Source organism: Mesoplodon mirus (assembly GCF_964341445.2).
Source record: "Mesoplodon mirus genome assembly, chromosome: 12".
Classification (NCBI taxonomy): domain Eukaryota; kingdom Metazoa; phylum Chordata; class Mammalia; order Artiodactyla; family Ziphiidae; genus Mesoplodon; species Mesoplodon mirus.
Window position 1 is genome coordinate 13,021,822 of NC_138988.1, and position 20,884 is coordinate 13,042,705.

General features: G+C 43.3%; 1 protein-coding gene across 1 annotated transcript in view; it reads left to right on the forward strand.

Moving 5' to 3' along the window:
• Positions 1 to 3,349: 3,349 nt before the first annotated feature.
• The window catches only part of IL5RA (interleukin 5 receptor subunit alpha), a gene marked incomplete at both ends in the record, with an annotated part of 28,967 nt that continues 11,432 nt past the window's right edge, over positions 3,350 to 20,884 (forward strand). The window contains 7 exons of the mRNA XM_082638494.1: positions 3,350 to 3,422; positions 4,943 to 5,088; positions 6,307 to 6,445; positions 7,125 to 7,278; positions 7,353 to 7,540; positions 9,882 to 10,027; positions 13,346 to 13,484. Coding sequence (XP_082494620.1) covers positions 3,350 to 3,422; positions 4,943 to 5,088; positions 6,307 to 6,445; positions 7,125 to 7,278; positions 7,353 to 7,540; positions 9,882 to 10,027; positions 13,346 to 13,484 — 985 coding nt within the window. The remainder of the gene's footprint in view (positions 3,423 to 4,942; positions 5,089 to 6,306; positions 6,446 to 7,124; positions 7,279 to 7,352; positions 7,541 to 9,881; positions 10,028 to 13,345; positions 13,485 to 20,884) is intronic.

The window sequence follows — 20,884 nt, forward strand, 5'->3', positions numbered from 1 at the left end:
AAGTTTCTTTAAAAAGGGTAAATTCAACTTTGGTTATAAAAACAAATGTACTGGGCAGCAAAATATGTGGGAAAGAGTGGGGAAAATATTGTCTGAACTTCAGTAGAATCTGACGAATTCTCAAGAACACTGGGGAAATTTGTCGCCAATTTTCAGGACTTCACCCAACTTTCTAGAAACATCTGTAGTGCAAGAGATGGTGCTCCGGTTTCCTCTAAATTTGAAAGAATATAACACCTACTAGAAGCCAGATTCTCAGAGTGCTCAAGAAATTTTAGATTGACTCAGCAAAATGTCACACGAACAGGTAGCCCACGGGCTCTCTAAGACACTGAGTGTGCATTTTTTTTTCTTTTCTTTTTTTGGCTGCATTGGGTCTTCGTTGCTGCACACGGGCTTTCTCTAGTTGTGGGGAGCAGGGCTACTCTTCTTTGCGGTGAGCGGGCTTCTCATTGCAGTGGCTTCTCTTGTTGCGGAGCACAGGCTCTAGGCGCGTGGGCTTCAGTAGTTGTGGCCCGTGGGCTCAGTAGTTGTGGCTCATGGGTTCTAGAGTGCAGGCTAAGTAGTTGTGGCGCACGGGCTTAGTTGCTCCATGGCATGTGGAATCTTCCCGGGCCAGGGCTCGAACCCGTGTCCCCTGCATTGGCAGGTGGATTCTTAACCCCTGCACCACCACGGAAGCCTGAGCGTGCATTTCTGACAATCGTAAGTAGGAAACCCACGTTTGCTGCATTCTGCTGAATTTGAATCTCATTTTAACAATGTAATGGTTTTCTGCTGGATTTTAATTGGTAGCCATGAAAAGAATGAATTGAACATGTCATTCTGATGTATTTTTAAGGTAGTGAAATAGCCTATCGCACAATGAAATATTACCCAGTTGACATCTATATAGCAGTATATCTTTGGATTAAAGAGACGACCCCAAGAGATTCAAGTTGTTTTTCCAGTAAGGGTGATTGCTATGCCTGGAACCAGAAATATTAAGGCGACATGAGGAAAGGCTGAAGGTGTTTTCAGGGAACAAGCAAACAGAATTATAGAAAATACGGGATCAACTGTCAAAACTCCAGTAATACCCAGCCTTGTATGGAATTTATCTGGCCCACAAAAAATTGTCATTCTTGGTAAAATTTATACTCCCACTTGAGTATCTTATGTTGCCTATAAGACAACCATTTTTTGGTCAAAGTTATCATCCTGTTTAAGAGAAAATATCACAATAAGATGGGGAAAAATAGTGTATGGCTGTTTTATGGCCAAAAAAAATCATTGAAAAATTTTTGAATGATCAAATTTGAAAAAATAATTCTATATTCAACAGCTATAAAAGCAGAACACATAGCAAATTCTAGGGGAGACTGCTTGGTTGTGTAAAATATTCAATTATCTCCCCACTGAGACATTCAATAGTTTATTACTTCAACAATTTAATTGCAAAGGAGAGACATTTATTATTTTTACAAGTATGGTTATAACTTACTACTTACTCTGCCAGGCAGTAAAAGTCACTCAGGAATATCACTGTTACATTTTTTTCTGACCTAGAATTCTTCCTGTTAATGGATTACTACAAAGTTAGAACATATGTGATATTATTTCCGGAAATGCTGACATTTCAAAGACATCACCTTCTAAACTTGAAGAGGAAGCTATCTTTGTTGTTTGTTAAGGATTTTTTATTCTTGCTTCTCAGGCTTAGTAAATTACTAATGCTTCCCTTTAATTCCTTAACATTCTCACTTATTGAAACCTTTAAAAATACAAGAATACTTGCTTTTATTGTCACTGTTGTTTTAAAAATTCTTTTTCTACATGGTGTGAAATCATCAGAGAGAAAGAAACAGGATTATTTTTATCAAAAGTGGCATAACTCTGATTAGTAATACTTAAGTTTGTTTGAAAAAGGAATTAAATGCTTTGTATGCTGTTTCTGTTTTCTATGTTGTGACATTTTACTAATTTCATTAGCAAGTTAAGCAGTGATAACAGTAAGTTAAGTTGTAAAAGTGAAGAAAGCGTGGTTTTTGTACTTCCTGAACGTATCCATTTAGGCAAGTTCTATCTTCTGTGGTTCTACTAGAATTATGTTTGGAAAACACCAAACCATTTAAATAAATCTTTAAATTGAAAATCATGTCATTTAAATTAGTATAGAACAAAGGTTTTATGGTTGGAAGATCTGAGATTGGGTCTACGTTCCATGATTTACCAGACACGTGATTTTTGGCAAATTATTTAACTTTTTAGACACCTTTTCACCCTTGAAAATTGGATAATAACCACACACCACTTCCCTGGTGGGGAGGCGCGGGAGGTAGCTCATGAGAGAAAACAGGAAGAACTGCTTTGTAAAAGCGAGGGCAGCACACAGCAGGTGGAATGTTACTTTTGTTCTTTAAGTTCATAAGAAAAATGCCTTTCGAAATTTTTGGAGGAAACACTCAAGATTTCTAATCTACAATTCCCAACAATAGATCCTCCACTCTTTTCTTTCACATGTAAAAAAAAGTGGCTGGGATGACCTAACCACTTTTTCAGACGGTCACACTTGAGTTATGCTAACTTTTCTACTCGAGATTCCTTTTCATTGTCCACTTATTTCAAATAAATAGAAATACTGTTTTCATCTTCTCCAGGCCTATTAACTATGTCTTCATTTTCTTTTATGGCCTGTTCCTTTCTGGCTTCAACAAAAAATTCAGCCTCTTCACAGTTCAAAGTACCACACACATTCTAGGTTTGTGATACAAAGTTTCTCTTTCCCACATTAAAATTGTTTTAGATTTAAGTTTCTTGTCATGTTGGCTCATATTTAAATCCTTATTAATGAAACTGGCAATGGTATTTACTTTCAATTTGATTAACGCTGCCTAGAACTTTTACTGTTCAAAGACCTGCTCTGGTCTCCCGCTGAATAGCAATCCTCTCCTATTTTCCTTCTTCTCTTCCGGCTTTGCATGGCTGTGTGCAAGGCCACCAGAGATGCCTTTGCTCACTTGTGTGTGTGTGTCAAGAACTCTAGTTCATCCTTTAGGACTCAATTCAGAAGTCCCTTTGCTCCTACTGTGCCCCATAAACATCTTTATGGGAGCAGCTTTTCGACTGGAATTACAATTATCGAGTTACACTTCCTTCTGCCGCTCAGATTACGGATCCACACTGGCAAGACAAAGTCCAAGATTTTTTCATATTGGTATTTCTAACACGTAACAGAAAGTTCATAAATGTTCGTTAAATGGCAAAATGACTACATTTTTCTTTAGAAAGGAGCTGCCAGTTTTTCTTTAAAATGGTAACAGGTGGCAATTTGGATTTTTGTCTCTGTTTTCTGTAGGATTTGATCATCATGGCACCTGCATCACTGATTCTTTTGGGGGCCACAGTGATACTGCAAGTAGACTTACTTCCTGATAAAAAATGTAAGCACCGTCTATTAAATTCAATAATATTTTTTTGAGAAAAAGTACATTACAAAAAGGATAGCATTATTTTCTCCTAAATAATAATTAATTAGGAAATTATGATTTTTTTAAAGGGGATGGAACATTTACTCTTATCAGAATACAAACTCTTTAAACATGCTCTATTATAAGAAAGCAGAGTCAGCTGAAATGCACATTTTATGCTGCAGTTTACCTACACTTCATATTCCAAGTGTGGGTAAATGGGCACTCAGAACAAAGCTGCAGCTGATGGCCGTATTTGGAACGTCTTTCCAGGCAAGGGAACGGTTCCAAGTCCTCACAACCAAAGAATAAGAAGCTTCCAGTAGGTTTGCTTCAGAAACTTGTTGATCAATGGGTTTAAGAAAAAAAGAACTGCCACATGGTTCCCCCATCAGCACTGTCCAAGAGACCTTGCTATGACCATGACAATGCTCTGTATCTGCACTGTCCAGTGATAAGTGACTATCGAGCACTTGAAATATGGCTCATGCAATGAAGACAATGAACATTTGATCTTATTTAAATAAAATAGCCACATGTGGCCAGTGGCTACCATAACGGGCAGTGCAGTACAGACAGAGCCTCAGAATACTGTATGTGGCAGGTGTGGAAGCAGAGTCAGGGAAGGCTACTGAATATTAAAGGTCAGTGGAAACATCCTCACATGTCGTAAATTAATCAAAGGAGGTTTCATAATTGTACAATATTGTAATTTTAGCAAAAATTATTAAGTTGTATAAACATATGCCCAAGAAAAAAGATAATGACTGTATCACGTTAATGTCACTCTCGGTGATAGAAGTGTGGGTAAATTTTTCTTTTCTTTTTTGATCATTTGTGCTTTCCAAGGTTTCTAAAAAGAACAGGCACTGATTTTGTAATTTAAATGAAACCTTTTATTTTGTGAAAGCTTTTATTTTCAAGGCAACATTAGAGAGTGGTTCATTAATGGGGGGAATAGAACACTAAATGCCTATTTGAGTAATTTTGCTCACGAGTTTTTTTGACCTTGAATCATAATAAGAAATAAATCCTTTTAACATCATGAACCAGTACATATGCAAATATGTGAGTACACTTATAATAGAAACAAGAGGTTCATGAAACAGTACTTCTTATATATTTGATGCACCTGGTATTTTCTATTCTATTTTCTTCCATGTCATTAAACACATTGCTACCCACAAACTAATACATTATTGCAGTCCATTAATGGATAATGACCCTTTGAAAATTATGCTTGTATTCGGTAATGATATAGTAAAATATTCAGATTTCAATAAAATACCTGTAGATGTTACAGGTAAATACCTGGGCAAAGTAAAAAGAAAATGAGCTTAAAACATTTCTAAGGAAACTTTTCCCAAGATTATTTCAGTGTTATACATTCTGATAGCCATAATAAAATACTATACTACACAAAAAAATACTTAACAACTTTAAAATGCTATGTATAATTAAACATTGCGTGGCTTTTTTCTTTTGATCTACAGTTTTACTTCTCCCACCTGTCAATTTCACCATTAAAGCTATCAATTTAGCTCAAGTTCTTTTACGTTGGGAACCAAATACTGATCAAGAACAAAGAAATGTCCAGCTAGGGTATCACGTGAAAATAAATGCTCCACAAGAAGAAGATGTAAGTGTTTATTCTCATGGCAATCCTTATTTAAGTTTTAACTTTGACTGCATTTTCCTTATCAAAGAAATTTTAACTAAAAAAAAAGAAAACCACTAAAGGGCTTTTTGTTATATTCCCAGTAGAGCAATGTCTCCATTGAAATGACTGAGAACTAGTGCCACACCTGCATTAAACAGCAGCTCAGAACATTTTAACTTTGGGACAATTCTTCCACTTAAAAATCAAGTTTAGGGGCTTCCCTGGTGGCGCAGTGGTTGGGAGTCCGCCTGCCGATGCAGGGGACACGGGTTCGTGCCCCGGTCCAGGAGGATCCCACGTGCCGTGGAGTGGCTGGGCCCGTGAGCCATGGCCGCTGGGCCTGCACGTCTGGAGCCTGTGCTCCGCAGCGGGAGAGGCCACAACCGTGAGAGGCCCGCATAACACACACACACACACACACACACACACACACACACACAAAATCAAGTTTAGTAACTTCTGAGGTACAATGGTTCAGATATTGGTTTTATATAATTTCCTCTAAAATAGTCACAAGAACAGAAGAGAAAAGCTGAAAAGAAGAGGAGGGCAGGGTACCTAATCGAAGAGGCCAAGTTCGAATCCCAGTTCGGCCATTTCCTGCCTTTAGAGTCGTGGACCAGTCACTTAATTTCTCAGAGCCCCAACTTCACTGCAGGCATATATTAAAGCATCAGGTACCTAGTAGATGCTCAATAAAATTAAACAAATTAAATTCCAGTCAATATGGAATTCTAGAGAATTTTCCGTCAAAAGTTACCTCTGGTAAGGAGACTGGAACTAGAGATAGTAGTCAAAGGAAACTGGAGCCTTCATTGTAATATTTTGTTTGTTTTTATAAGAAGCATTTATTCAGGTATCCTTGAAGAATTAATTTTTATATTTTTATTATGTATTTTTGAAACATGTACACATCTCGAATTGGTTAATTTATTTATTCATTTTTAAAACCACTTTATTTTGATATAACTGACCTGTATTTTAAAAGCTGCACCTATTTAATGTCTACAACTTGATGAGTTTAGGGATAAGGACATAACCTTGAAACAGTGGGTTTAATTTTTTCTAGCAAAACAATTTCATTGCATTGTGTTTACATGCCATTTTAAAAATGGAAGAAAACGCCTAGTTGATTAAAATAGTTCTCTCAAGGCCACTTCCCCTTTGCATATTGTGACTTGTGGGTCTTATTTTTAGTACGAAACCAGGAACACTGAGAGCAGACGCACAACCATCCTTCATAAAGGCTTTTCAGCAAGTGTGCAGACGGTCCCGTGGAACGACCACTCCCTCCAGCCAAGCAGCTGGGTTTCCGCGGAGCTTAGAGCCCCACCAGGTAAGGCAGCCCTCTAAGAGCCCAGTTTTATATTTCAGGCTTTGTAAACACAGGAAAGTCAGAAAACACCACCTCAGTTTTCTCTTCTTTTGTCAGTCACCAGTTCCTGCCCAGTATCCTTTTACCTCATCAACATCCTCACCAAGACCATGATCACTTCTCAGCGTCATAACCCAGCCAACTCTGTCTGGCCGGTCCCTGTCAGCATTGTGGATATTTCTCCTCCCCGGCTCAAAAGACAGAGGGTCATAAACTAAATCTGGGCCAATCAGGTCTCTAATAATTGGGTTCCAGGACATCTTTCCAACCACCCCCTACGTGATTCCTGCGGTCTTCTCAGATGGATTTACAGCCATGACTCCTACACACTGGCACAGTCCTGCCTTGGAGCCCTCGCTTTCCTGGGCTCACCTGACTGCTTTTCTGAATCCTTCCTATACTTCAGAGCCCAAATCAAATCATACCTGCTCTGTGAAGCCCTTTTTGATGTCCCCAGTCACTACCCTTTCTAAACAAACAATCAGAAGCTGTCATGGCAATGTCTTGTTCTTTTTTTTTTTAATTTTTATTGGAGGATAGTTAATTTATATGGTTGTGTTACTTTCCGGTGTACAGCAAAGTGAATCAGTTATACATAAACATACATCCACTCTTTTTAAAAACATTTTTGACCATCTAGGGTCTCCTGGAACCTCAATTGTGAATTTAACTTGCACCACGAACACCAAGGCAAATAATCACACACACTTACGGCCGTACCAAGTTTCTCTTCACTGCACCTGGCTTGTTGGCAAGGATGCCCCTGAGGATACGCAGTATTTTCTCTACTACAGGTTAGTATCTGCTTTCACTTTCGCGAGTGGGTTGTTTCCTCCAGCCTTAAAAACTTACGAGTGTTCCAATTCAGGTATGGCTCTTGGACTGAAGAATGCCAAGAATACAGCAAAGACACCTTGCAGAGAAATATCGCCTGCTGGTTTCCCAGGACTTTTATCAATAGCAAAGGGCGCGACTCGCTTGCAGTGTATGTTAACGGCTCGAGCGAGGAAGCTGCGATCAAGCCTTTCGATGAGCTCTTTGCCCTTCACGCCATTGGTAAGATGGGCTTGACTCAAAGCCAAAATAACCGAGTCGCAGAATCTCAGCACTCGGAGGGGTTATAAGGATCACCTTGTTTAGCTACTTGTCTGATGCTAAGTGACCATCTGCCCGCTGCTTAAGAACCTCAGTGTCAAGGTTTCTCAGCCTCCGCGCTCCTGATGTATTTGGCGAAAGAACTCCATGTGTGGCCTGTCCTGTGCCTTACCAGGTGTTCAGTAGCAGCCCTGGTCTCCACCTACTAGATGCCAGTAGCACCTCCTCCCCCGCAAGTTGTGACAATAAAAATGTCCCCTAGGGGATAAAATCTCCCCTCGTTGAGAATCACTGCTCCAGGGAAAGTAAACTCACTGCTGGAAGAACACCATATCATCTCTCAGCAGCTCTGGCTGGTTTAGTAACATTTCTGCCCATGGGTCCTGTGATGGGCTGGTGCCACCCCCAAATAGGTCTGATTCTTTTCCCCACAAGATGGTCCCTCAGCTATCCAAAGGCAGCCAGGTTTCCCATCCTGAGATCTCTCTTCCCCGGGCTACCGGCCCCCAGTTCTCATGCATTCCTCTTATGATCCTCTATCCTTCTGGAATTTCTCCTCTGGCTGTTCTTGAGTTAGAGTGTCCCCCTTACGATGTGGTTCTCAGATCTAAGCCTATTATTTAAGCCTTCACTTGCTCAGTTCTCAAAACTGAAGACCTTCTCTTTCATCCTAGATACTTGTATTAATGCAGCTCATCAGGAGCCGCCTCTCACATAACATTTCTGGTTCTGAACGTTCAAGGTTTCAGTGGTGGCCTCTGCTTAGTAGAGTGGGCTGTGGAGCCAGGCTGCCTGGACTTGGGCCCTGGCTCCTCCACTGACTTGCTGAGTGACCTTAGACAAGCTGGTCATTTCTCTGGGCCTCAATCTTTTTATCTGAAATATGGGGAGAAATCAATACTTCCTACAAGGTCTTTGTGACAATTAAGTATGTTAATAATTATAAAGTGCTTAGAAGAGTGCCTGGCCTAAGTATCCAATAAATATGCAAAATGTTATTATTTAAAGGACATGGTTTGGCATGTGACACCTATATCTGTTTCTATCATCTATATGTGCATCAAACAGAGTATAACTTTGTTTAAAGAGGTTTAACTTTGTTAAAGAGGTTTGTTAAAGAGGTTTAACTTTGTTTAACTTTGTTAAAGAGGTTATATAATTCTCTTCGATAGAGTATTACTTAGATGACCTAAAAATATCACTTTCATAAAAATAGGTAATAAAAAATGCTGAGGGGGACCTGAGAAACAATGATATTAAGATGTCAATGGACACAGCCTGGGACAGACCATGGGCATTTTCTTGTGTGATAGTCATTTTATTGAGACCAATCTCTCAGATTACTAAAAGAAATAAATGTGTTTTTTTTTTTTTTTTGCGCGTTACGCGGGCCTCCCACTGTTGTGGCCTCTCCCGTTGTGGAGCACAGGCTCCGGACGCGCAGGCTCAGTGGCCATGGCTCACGGGACCAGCCGTCCGCGGCATGTGGGATCTTCCCGGACCGGGGCACGAACCCGTGTCCCCTACATCGGCAGGCGGACTCTCAACCACTGCACCACCAGGGAAGCCCAATAAATGCTCTTTTGATGAAAAATTTTTTGGCTTAGGGGATGGTAGCCTCTGGAGCCTGTGGGCCCCATTCTTAGCTCGTCCCTATGACTCAGTAACTGTGAGATCTAAGTCACATAACTTAAGACAAGGCCACTCACTTAGAGATAATTTCTATCCACATCAGGTGGCCATAAAACAATCATGTGAGATCTCGGGGGAAAGAACTGTGGAGTTATATGCAAAGGCAAGTTTAGCCTAATCCGTTCTTCTTCTGTAAGAGAAAACTAAATCCTCACAACAAACCAAAACAAGATACACAAAACAAAATGAAATATAAACTGAGGCCCAGGAAGAGGAAATAATCAGTCCAGCCACACACCTGCTTCATAGAGCAGGGCTTAGTGGAGGCTCCAGGGCATTCTCTCCAGGATCAGGTTTGCCCTCAGATCGGTCCAACTGGAGAAGTAAAAATGGATGGTGGGCTGGGTCTTGCAGTAAGCTGAAGGAAAAGGCACTTAACCATTCGATGCCCTTTGAAGTAGGAATCCTTGAGGTTTACGGGAGAGATCTCTCCTTTAGCACCACAAGACGGGAGTCAGATGTGAGTCGCTGGAGTCCTGTGGCTTGCAGGTTCGTAGATTAAATCCTGGTTAACAGTACTCGACAAGACGCAGCTTAGAGATGCCTTGAGAAATGTGGGTGGATTAGATTTATCAACAGTGATCACCGACCTCTCGGTTCTTTAACCTAGATCGAGTAAATCCTCCAGCAAACGTCACAGCAGAGATTGAAGGAACCTGTCTCTCTATCCAATGGGAGAAACCAGTTTCTGCTTTTCCGATCCATTGCTTTGATTACGAAGTGAAAATTTACAACACAAGGAAGGGGTATTTTCAGGTAATGCTTCAGCTCATTCTGATATTCGATGATAGATTTCTTTTAGAGACATTTAAAAAATTATTGTCAGTGACTGCGCTGGTTACACCTTGGAACTAGCAAGGTCAAAGGTAATCTAATCTCCATCTACCTGGGTTTTATGAAAATAACTCAAACCTTACTGGCTTTTTGTCTTGAAAGGATCTATTACTTTTGGTTGAAAATAATGCAACGGGTCAGATAAAAGTTCATTAGCACCACTGTTGGTGAAATGGTGCAGCTGCTATGGAAAGAAGTAAGGGGATTTCTTAAAACTTAAAAATAGAATTATCACATGACCCAACCTTTCTACTTCTGGGTACATATCCAAACGAATTGAAAGCAGGGTCTCAAAGATCTTTGTCCATCCGTGTTCACAGCAGCATTATTCACAATAGCCAGAAGAAGGAAGCAACCCAAGTGTCCATCGACAGAGGAATGGATAAACAAAATGTGGTCTATCCATACAATGCAATATTGTTAGCCTTAAAAAGGAAGACAATCCTGACATGTACTGTATCATAGATGGACCTTGAGAACATTATGCTAAGTGAAATAAGCGAGTCACTAAAAGACAAATATTGTACGAATCCACTTATATGAGGTACCTAGAGCAGTCAAATTCATCACGACAATGGTGAGACAATGGTGCTTTGGGGGGCGGGGGTGAGGGGTGAATGGGGAGTTTTTGTTTAACGAGTAGTTTCAGTTTTGCAAGATGAAAAGAGTGCTGGAGATGGGCTGCACAATGTGAATGTACTTTACTACTGAACTGTGCACTTAAAAATGGTTAAGTTAGTAACTTTTGTGTTATATGCATTTTACCACAACTTAAAAAAAAAACTGCCTCCTTAGCCTTAATGGACAAAAAGTTCAAGGGGAAAGGAACTGAATGAAAGTCAATATTTACTGAGCATCAACTATGCATTATGCTTTATTATCCTCACAGTTACTCTATTATGTAATAATCATTCTCATTTTACAGGAAAGTGAGGCACAGAGAGATTAAGTAAGTTGCCTAAAGTCACAAAGCAAGAATAGAATAGAAGTCAGCATTCAAACTTCTGCCTTACAAATTCAATTCAATTCAATTCGGGTTAATAAATATTTACGAGCTGGCTTCTCTGTGGGATATACAGAGATAAATAGGTACTGTTTCTGCTATCAAGGGGCCTGGTCTACTGGATGCACTCACTCAGCCTCAGAGCTGCCTGACCATCGTTAATGTCAACGTGGATACAAAGGAGGGAGTGGACAAAGCAAGGTGCCAGGGCCTCCACCCAGGGGAGGGGAATTGAACGGAATCTTGAAGGAGGAATAGAAACTTGCTTAGTGGGAGAAGCAGAGATGGATTTTTTTTTAGCCAGCACTTCCCCATGTATTTAAGCACACATGGCGAAAGACTGGCTTTCTTTTTAAAATTTCTAATCCACCCTACATTGGTACTTCTGTAAAATACAATAAAAATGATTTGCTAGAAAAATCACATATAGCCAAAGACAAGCCCAGTGATTCTGGGCGTGGACGCCACGGCAATGCCAGGTTGCTATGAAAGCTCCCAAATTGTTGCCTCCATTTCTATATTTATCTCCTCAAGGATCAGCAATAAACAGCTCCTGACTCACACCAGTCCTCCAACCACACCTGGAGTGGCAGGGGTTCTAGGCCGAAGGAGCAACCCCACAGCATGAGTGAGCATGGTTCCTTCAGCCCAGCGGCAGTAATGTAGTCAGCCTGGACATAAGGCCAACGCTGGAATCGTAACTCTAGCTCTTACACTGGGACTTCTCCCAGAATGACTCTAAGATTTTGTTTAAAAAAAGAAATGGTTTCTCTTTTTAAAACCATGGTCATAGACAATGGAAACCACTAAAGTGTTTAGCTTGATAGAAAAATGTGAACACATCTGCAGAATCGCAGAATTAATTTGGTAGCAGCATGAAAGCTGGGTATGGACGGAGAGGGGACATGTGGACATAGAATACCAGTTTCATGGCTACTGCAATGCTCCAAGCAAAAAATGATGAGACCTAAAATGGCAGTGGTTTTGGAGCAGGGACGAAGAAGGGAGAAACACATCCAGGAGTATGTAAGATACAGGCGGCCAGGGACACATCTCGGGTTTGGGGTATTAGCTGCATGGTAGGGACACTGACCAGTAGAGAGAATATAAAAGAAGGGTTTGATTGTGAGAAAACAGCTTCATTTCAACACTAGACAATGTTAGCCTGTGTTGCCTACAGCAAACTGGCATTTACTGAGTGCTTATTATTAGGTTGAACTGCCCAAAATGGCTGTTTCTGCAGGTCAAAAATGGGCTGGTGAATATTATCAGTTTTCATACGATACAACCCAATATATCTTTAAACTTGGGCTTTACAAAGTTAATTCCATTTAATTCAATAATCCATTAGGTGGTATGGTTCCTAGTTTAGAGATGAGAAAACTGAGGCTCAGAGAGGTCAAGGAAATTACCCTGCAGTTAGATGGAGGTAGACCTGGGATTCAAACCCCCTTCTTCCTAGATTCAAGGTCCTTGCTCTTTCTGCTTCCTTATGCCCCCTCCACCCCTTGCTCCTTGCCCCTTGGCTTGGGGTGAGACACTGTATCAGGGATCAGCGAACTTTCACTGTAAAAGGCCAGGTAGTAGGTATTTTAGGCTTTGCAGATCATACCGTTTTTGTCACAATTACTCAGCTCTGCCATCAATACAAGCAAATAGGCGTAACTGCATTCCAGTAACTGTGTTTGTGGACACTGAAATTTCAATTTCATGTACTTTTCATGAGTCACAAAATATTATTCTTTTTATATTTTTCAAACACTGAAAAATATATGTCATTCTTAGTTTGCAGTCCCTACAAAAACAGGTAGCAGGCCACATTGGCCATAGACTGTAGCTTGCTGGATCCTGTTGAATATGATGGAAGCCATGTGATATTGTGAGTTAGGTGATTAGAGAATATCCAGGGACAAGATGAGAGAGGTTATGCATTCTGCTATGTGCCACTCCAGTCTTTCAGTCTGGAAATATCAGTTGGACCCGGATGGATCATCTAGATCTTACAGTTGCCTGTTTTATTTATTTTGGTTACTACATAGCTTTCCCCCCAAGGGTGACTGCCAACACCTCCATAGTGAAGCGGTCTAGAATAAACTAATCGATGTGAGTCTTACTGATTTTAAACGGGTCACTGAATACTGAGTCACATTACTTACATACGACCTCCCATCCTGATGATTGCCATAATTTAAATTGCGTGTCCAGGGATTCTTACAATGCTATTTTTTCCCATTTAGACAGAAAAAATAACGACCAATACATTCATCTCCGTAATTGATGGTATTTCTCAGTATTCCATTCAAGTGAGAGCAGCAGTGAGCTCTGTGTGCAGAGCGGTGGGACCCTCCAGCGAGTGGAGTCAGCCTATTTATGTGGGTGAGTATCTCGTGTTTATTTTAAAGCAAGTGACCTTACTTGTGGTTATAACAGATCCTCCTGTAAAGTGTACACCTTCACTTGTGAATCTTGAAATGCTTTCATGTCCCTACTAGGCCTCATCCTCTGTCAGTCTGCTGCCTTTTTTTTTTTTTTTTTTTTTTATGGTACATGGGCCTCTCACTGTTGTGGCCTCTCCCGTTGCGGAGCACAGGCTCCGGACGTGCAGGCTCAGCAGCCATGGCTCACGGGCCCAGCCGCTCCACAGCATGTGGGATCTTCCCGGACCGGGGCAAGAACCCGCGTCCGCTGCATCGGCAGGCGGACTCTCAACCACTGCGCCACCAGGGAAGCCCCTGCTGCCTTTTTAACCAGAGGTGGATTTACCATGAGGCCAATGAAGCTCCAGTGTTCCAGCTTCTCATTAGCAAGAGCCCTTCCAAAGTCTAGTACTTTTTTTTTTCCCAGATTATCTGGTTCTACTTCTATTCAGTTTTTCCAAATTAATTTTTTTGTTTTGAAATAACTGTAGATTCATATTCAGTCATAAGGAATAATGTCGAGAGCTCATGTAGCCTTTACTCAGTTTCTCTCAAGAGTAACTTCTTGCAAAACTGTAATATAATATGGCAACCAAACAAGTGGCATTGCTACAACCCACTGATCTTATTCAGATTTCATCGATTTCGTATCTACTCATTTGTGTGTGTACTAGTTCTACGCAATTTTATCGCATGTGCAGGTTCATGTATATGTCACCACAAGGGTTCTTCCTTTTGCCCCTTTTTAAGTACTTTCATTTCTCTCTCCTCTCCTCCACTCCTAACCCCTGTCGACTACTAATCTGGTCTCCATTTCTATAATTTTGCTATACCTAATTCTGAATTTATGCTTTTGTTTCATTTCATAAAGAAGATTCCAAAACTGAATAAGCTCAGGGCCCACAAAATCTGGATCCAGCCCTGGGCCCTCAGCATAACAGACCTAGAGGATCCAAAGGACTGGGCATCACCTGGGCTCCTGCATTGGTTCTGCAGCTGTTTTTGTTTATGATTAAACTGACTAGCTTACTTGGCAAATAATATGATCATTGTATCTGTCTGTGGGATTGGAGAAGGGTGATGATGGTGGCTCTGAATGAAAGGGCAAATTTCCATTCTCCTTTTATGTCAGATGGCACTTCCATAACCTGGAGAGGTGGCCTTGCACCATGATGCTAGAAACATGTACACCCTGTGTTTGCTATTATCTGTGTATCTTGGCCAGTTAAAAAACAACTAGTGTATCTCATGTATGTGCCACAGACATGCAGCCTGGGGAAGCAGACGTATGTGGCTAAGTGCTGCATAAGAGCTACAAGAACACAAAGAGGGAGGAAAAATTCTGGAGTCTTCCATAGAAAGCTCAGGTTTAATGCCAGCCTTAGCACGTACTGACTACATACCCTTGAACAAACCACTTCTCTCTGCCCATCCGTGGATTCCCAGGACTAAGGAGATAATTAATATCCACCTCTCGTGTCTCACAGGTTATTGTGAAATACAAACAACAATGACAGCCGATAACATTTATTGCTGACTATCCTCCAAGCCCTGTGCTAAGTGCTTCACATGCACTAGCTTCACTAATCCTATCCACCAAACTGTTCTGCAGATGAGAAAACAGGTTTCGAAAGTTTAGACAGTTTGCTTAACTCCGCATGGCCAGTGAGTGGCAGAGAAGGAATTCAAACCCAAGTTGACTGACGCCAGCACCAGAGACCTTAGCTCTATGGCATGGGGGCCGGGATGCTGCAAGCTGCACAGAGCTGAACAAATTAAAGATGTATTTAAGGGATCCTGGTAGCTAACTTTGTGGTTATGGCTGGTCAAGCATGTGAATATCACTCTCTCTCATCCTACAAGGTAGTTAACGCTCCACTGAAGGGTGTACCTAAGGAGAGATTTCTTTCGGCACATGCTAGGATTTTCTATCATTTCATTCATTCACTTAGGCTAATAGGTGTCTCTGCAGGACATTCCTGGGCAGAGACCCATGGGCCCATGTGGATGTAAGTCAGACCAGACGCATAGCAGGGAGATTTCCAAGGGAGCCTGAGAAAGACAAGGAAAGACCCGAGAAATGGAGCTGGGTTCTGAGTCTGCAAGGGGACTGGTCTCACTGAGTCGCTGAGTTTCCAAAGGGGAAAGGAGCCCCTAGAGCTGTGTGACACGACCAGCACAGCCTTATGGCACGGCCGCCACATCTCCGCACTGGGACTCAGAGGACCAGCATGAGCCTTGCTGGGAGAGGAAACCGAAAGGACAAAAGGAACTGAGAACCGGCCAACTGCACCTACTTCATGTTTCTGCCAAAGCCAGTCTTTCCCCCTCCCCACTGCATCCTCCCCAGGTCCAGGCCCCAACCTGACGAAACAGACCCACCGCACGCAGGCACCCCTTCCACACCGCTTTATCTGCACAGACGGAATCCACTCTACGCCCCGAGAGGGGGACCAGCAGAAGAAACGTAAATCCGTCTCAGGGAATTTTCAACAAGGCTATGAATTTCTTCAAATGACTGTGATAGAAGCTTAATTTTCATGACCCGCATTTGGTGGATTTTTTTTTTTAATGCTGTTATTCCCCAAAGGCCGAAAACTCATTGGCCCCCAATTATTGACATTTCGGAGTGTCTTCCCAACATCACTGCGCGTACAGTTTCAGAGTTTTTTTTAAATTTCTTTTAAAATTCTGTTTGAGGACCTCAAACTAACTTGGAGACCAAGGTGGGAACCTTGGTTATGGAGCCAGTTCTGATTTTTTAGTGTTTGGGTTCTGAGTTCTCATCAGTGTTGTCTGCTGAGAGTTTAGAACCTAGAGAGCAGAAGAAAGCGAGAGGCAAATCAGGAGATCTAGGTTTTGGTCGTGGCTCGGCCAGTGCCTCGCTCCGACTGAAGTTAGAGATGCGGAGATAGTATTTCATGAGCCCAGTAATCAGAGACTGCTTCCACAGCTGTGTTGAGAGGGAGTCTCAAGTTACATCTAGGTCATCCAAAGGCGTGGTCCCCTGTTGTCACCCCTACAGGGGACAGAGTGGTGACCAGCGTGGCAGGGTTTGGCTGCCCCCGACCTAGTCAGTCACCTCTAACCCCTCTGGGTCTCAGTTTCCTCACCTGTAACACAAGAGTCTCCTCACTTGTAAGGTCTTCCCTGCTCTGCCTTTCATGTTCTCTTACCCCCATCAACCGCCGACAAAAGTGCTGAGAGATCGTGACCTGTGCTGAGTTTATTTTAAGCTTGTTTTTAATTTATTTTTCACTCTCCACTTTAGAGCTGCCGCCCCATGATTATTTTCTAAATAACAGCTTCCTAGCTTGGAACCGGGCTCATTATCGTTTGCCCTCAGGTGTGCCTCACTGCCATCACCCACGGCAAATCCCATTTCATTTGCTGCTGGCCTGGTCATGAAGATGAGCTGATTAATATTACCACGCGCCTTATAAATCCATCCTTTCTGGAATTGACTTCCCTGCTCACTTTAGGATCATCAGTGAATTTAATCAATGCAGGTTCTCCACTGTCATCAGGATGATTAATAAACATCACAGGAAGCTCGGGCTCCTCTGGGACATTCCACATGGCTCTTCCTTGCCCGGGGAGGATGCAGCAATAATAATGCTCCGCTTGCAGCCTACCAGACAGTGTTCCCGCTCCATTCATTTCCTCTAGACATCCTTCCTCCACTCCTACCTTGTCTTAAAAATGGCACCCTGGAGCCCTCCCCTTCCACTTTCACACCAAGGCCCGACACACATCACCTCTTTGTTAGACATTATTAAGTCCACCTCCTTTGAGGGAAATGGAGGCCCAGAGATATTAAGTAATTCAGTAGTTATCAAACAGCCAAGAAGTGGCTATTAATGGATAATATTCTCAAATAGGTGACATAGGAGTCAATTAGCAAATTGGAATAGATTCAATTTACTAATTAACCCATCATCACCCAGGGTTATTGAATCAAGAGAGAGACACCAGATGAGTAAGTTTTTTGACTGATGAAAAGGGAGGGCGGAGGAGACAGGACTGCTGTCCTGCTCCGGCTGGCAAGGTCCCTGGACAGTCAAGAGGCACAGGGGCAGTCGTCAGGGGTCCAGCCAGCCACAGTGTGCTCTTTACCTGCCCTGGAACTCTGCCCTCCTGTGCTGGGATTTCCACAACATGGAATACTTCTTTTTTTTTTCTCAGATGGAAGGAGCAGTTTCATTTTATCAGCCCTCATTCTCAGCTGCCCATCTTTTCACACTTCTTCCTCCTTTTGCAACTTTCTTAACTTCCGGACTCTTCTGTTCCCTTGTTATCTGGGCCATCTCCTGTTTACCAAAACCTGGTGTCTCCTGAGTGGTTTCTGGTCTGAGTGAAGACATTCCTTTTCTCAAGCCCATCATCTTCTCTTCTCTCTCCCCTCCCGGAAGCTCAAATATCATGCAGGAAACAAGCAATAATGAAAACAAAGTTTCCTACAATAATGCCCTTCCCCGTGGACAAGAGCGTTACACATGCGTCCACCCAGCCGTGCTGCTGGTCAGACTCTGGCTGAGTCCTGCATATCAGTGACGGGTCTTCCCCGCTCCCCCCACCCCAGGCACAGGCCCTGCCCCTCAAACAAACAATTGGGTTTTGCCCTGACGTCACTGAAGGCCGTATCTGAAGGCCAGGATCTATTCGATGATGGTACCAGGTACCAATTAAAATGTATTTACAAAAAAAAATATTGCTTTAGGCTTGAGATGTATAGCACTTACACCCCGGGGAGTAGGGGAAAGTTCACCGCTTTTCTCAGATGGTTCAGCTGTGCGGTCAAGGTCAACACGGGCGGCGGCTTTTCCTTTCGGGGCATCTTCCTCGAGACCTGTTACTCACAGGAAATCCTGGCCGTGGCTTTCTGTCACAGTTTGTTTGCTGTGTGTGTGTTTAGGGTGGGGAGAGCCTTACAGTCACATCACACATTCTAGAATCGGTAAGGACTTCATGAAAAGAGTTGGAAGCAGAAAATCAGGGAGGGAAGTAAGAACCGGGGCTGGGATGGAAGCAAGGCTCCCACAGGGAAACTCTCGTGCCTTTTTCCTCGGACTTGACATTCATGGGCTGTGAATGAGTCAGGAAACCCGGCACACCAGCCCCAGGGCACCTGGAATCAAAACCTGGAGGGCTTGGTGTCACCTTCGAGGTCCTCCAGCCCACCTCCTACATTTTACCCTTTGCCGGCTCCACCCTCTGACTCCGCGCCTGTGCTCTTTTTTCTTTTCCTTTCGCCACCAACTTTCTTTCTACTTCCTCACACTATCGTGAAAAAGCGAGAAAACCAGGAAGGAGACAGGTGAAGGGGAAACACTGCAGAGGGCTCAGATCCACTTTCCCTGGGTCTTCCAAATGAATTCTGCAAATTCAAAAGCTTCTGTGAAGAAATGGCCGGCTTCTGGCTCATTAGTGACAAAAACTGATTGAGGAATAAAAAGTTGACCCAGTCAGTAACCTGAAAAACCCACTTGGCTTCCCTGAGGGTGATATAACTTGTGACGATGCTGGGTTTTCTTTGTAAATGGGGGGTTTCGGGTTGGTAAATGTGGTGGCCGCTTTGATCCACTGTTTCCTTTTCCTCAGGCTCCTGTGGTTTCCAGGCTGGTAGCCCCACGCCTGGCAGCCCTACCGCTTACTCGTTCCCAACAGGGGAGCAGGACCACTTCAGCCCCGTGGCCTGGGGGAGGGCCAGCAGGGAGCCTTCAACTTCTGTCCCCAAATGTCAGGAGCAGGGAGCTCCCCTGTGCTTTCAGGCCCGGCCGCCTGGAGGTGTGGTGTCCACACCAGACTACCACGCGTGACCTTGGCCTCGAGATGGGCCCGCCAGATGATGGGAGGAAGGTGGGACTCCCCTCTTGGGGTAGGCACTGTGCTTGGCGTGTTCACCTATGTTATCTTATGTATCTTCACAAACACAGGATTTTCCTAATTTACAGATGAGCAAAGACACGCACAGGGGTTAAGGAACTACCCCAAGTGACAGAGCTAGGAAGTGATGGGCCCGGACGTAGAACACAGCCACAGGACTGGGTCCACGTCGCGCTCTTTCTGTGGTGCTTGTCACCCCGTGGGTGACAGTGCCAGCCAGGGAGACAGAGGCAGGAGGACTGGCTGTGGAGACTGGCGGCAGTGAAAGGGTTGCCCTGCCAGCTCATGAGCTGGTCAGCCTCCATGGAGCCCAAGCAATAGGGACATTTTCATTGACCTCTTCAGGCTACTCCAGTCTAAATACCCCCTTAGGAGGTGTCCACAGCGTTCATGTTAATACAAACCTCCTTGGGGTGAGGACCACCGTGCTTTATGCCCTTTCCTCCTCCCTCATATCTTCAATATTTGGTGTTTTCTTTCCCTCCAGGCCTGAGCTTATGACTCTGCCTTCTGAGGATTCTGAAAGGGCTCCAATCTTAGCCTGGCTTTGATGATTTAGGGAAATTATCTTGATGCCTTACTGCTGACACGATGTGTTTAATCATAATCACAGTTATAATAACATTCATTGAACACCTACTATGAACTAGCACCGGGCCAATCACTTTACAGGAATAACTCAGCCAGTTCTTATCCCTGTTGAACAAAGCAGGTGATGGAAGCTCCTGAGGGCTCCCTGCTCAGGGTCACCTCTGTTGCAAGCGGCCGAACCAGGATGAAAGCGCTTCACCCCTGTTTCTTACTTCTACGTGAAGGCTGCAGCCTCTGCAGCCAGCTTTCAGTTGCTTTAGCAGGTTGGTAGAACAGGGCCAGCAAACCCCTTACAGGGAAGAAAGTTCTGGGTTGCCTAGGGCCCCAGAAAGCACACACCTCTTGGTGCTGTCTGCAAAGAAGAAGAAGATGGCAAAGAGGAGTTCTCTATTTAGTTTCATCAGGTCGTGTCCTACTGGGGACAAATGCAGACCAACAGTACGGCAGTGATCCCTCTAGGGAATCCTGAGTGCGCAAAGGTACACCCCCCCACAACCCCCATCCCAAGCATCTCCATGTCCTTTCCATATTTTGGGTCACTGAGCCCAATTTCCCCAGATGAACACAGAACACGTTCTGTGCATTTTGCTCTGGACCCTGGACTACCTATGTTCCGTCCACTGAGGCTGCATTTGCCGATCCCTCTCTTTCACTCTCCCGAAATCAGGTAAAGGGATTTTTTTTCCCTAAAAAAAAAAACCTCCCACAATCCACTTGACAGCTGCCTTAGAAAGCTCACCCACCCAAAGGACTTGCTTATGATTTTTGCTTGCATTGTGAGCCTGTGACCGGCTTGGCGGGTCCCTTCACAGACGACGACGCAGCCTCCCGCTCTAATGAGAGACAAGTGCAGGAGGCTTCGTAGACTAATGCACCTGCATC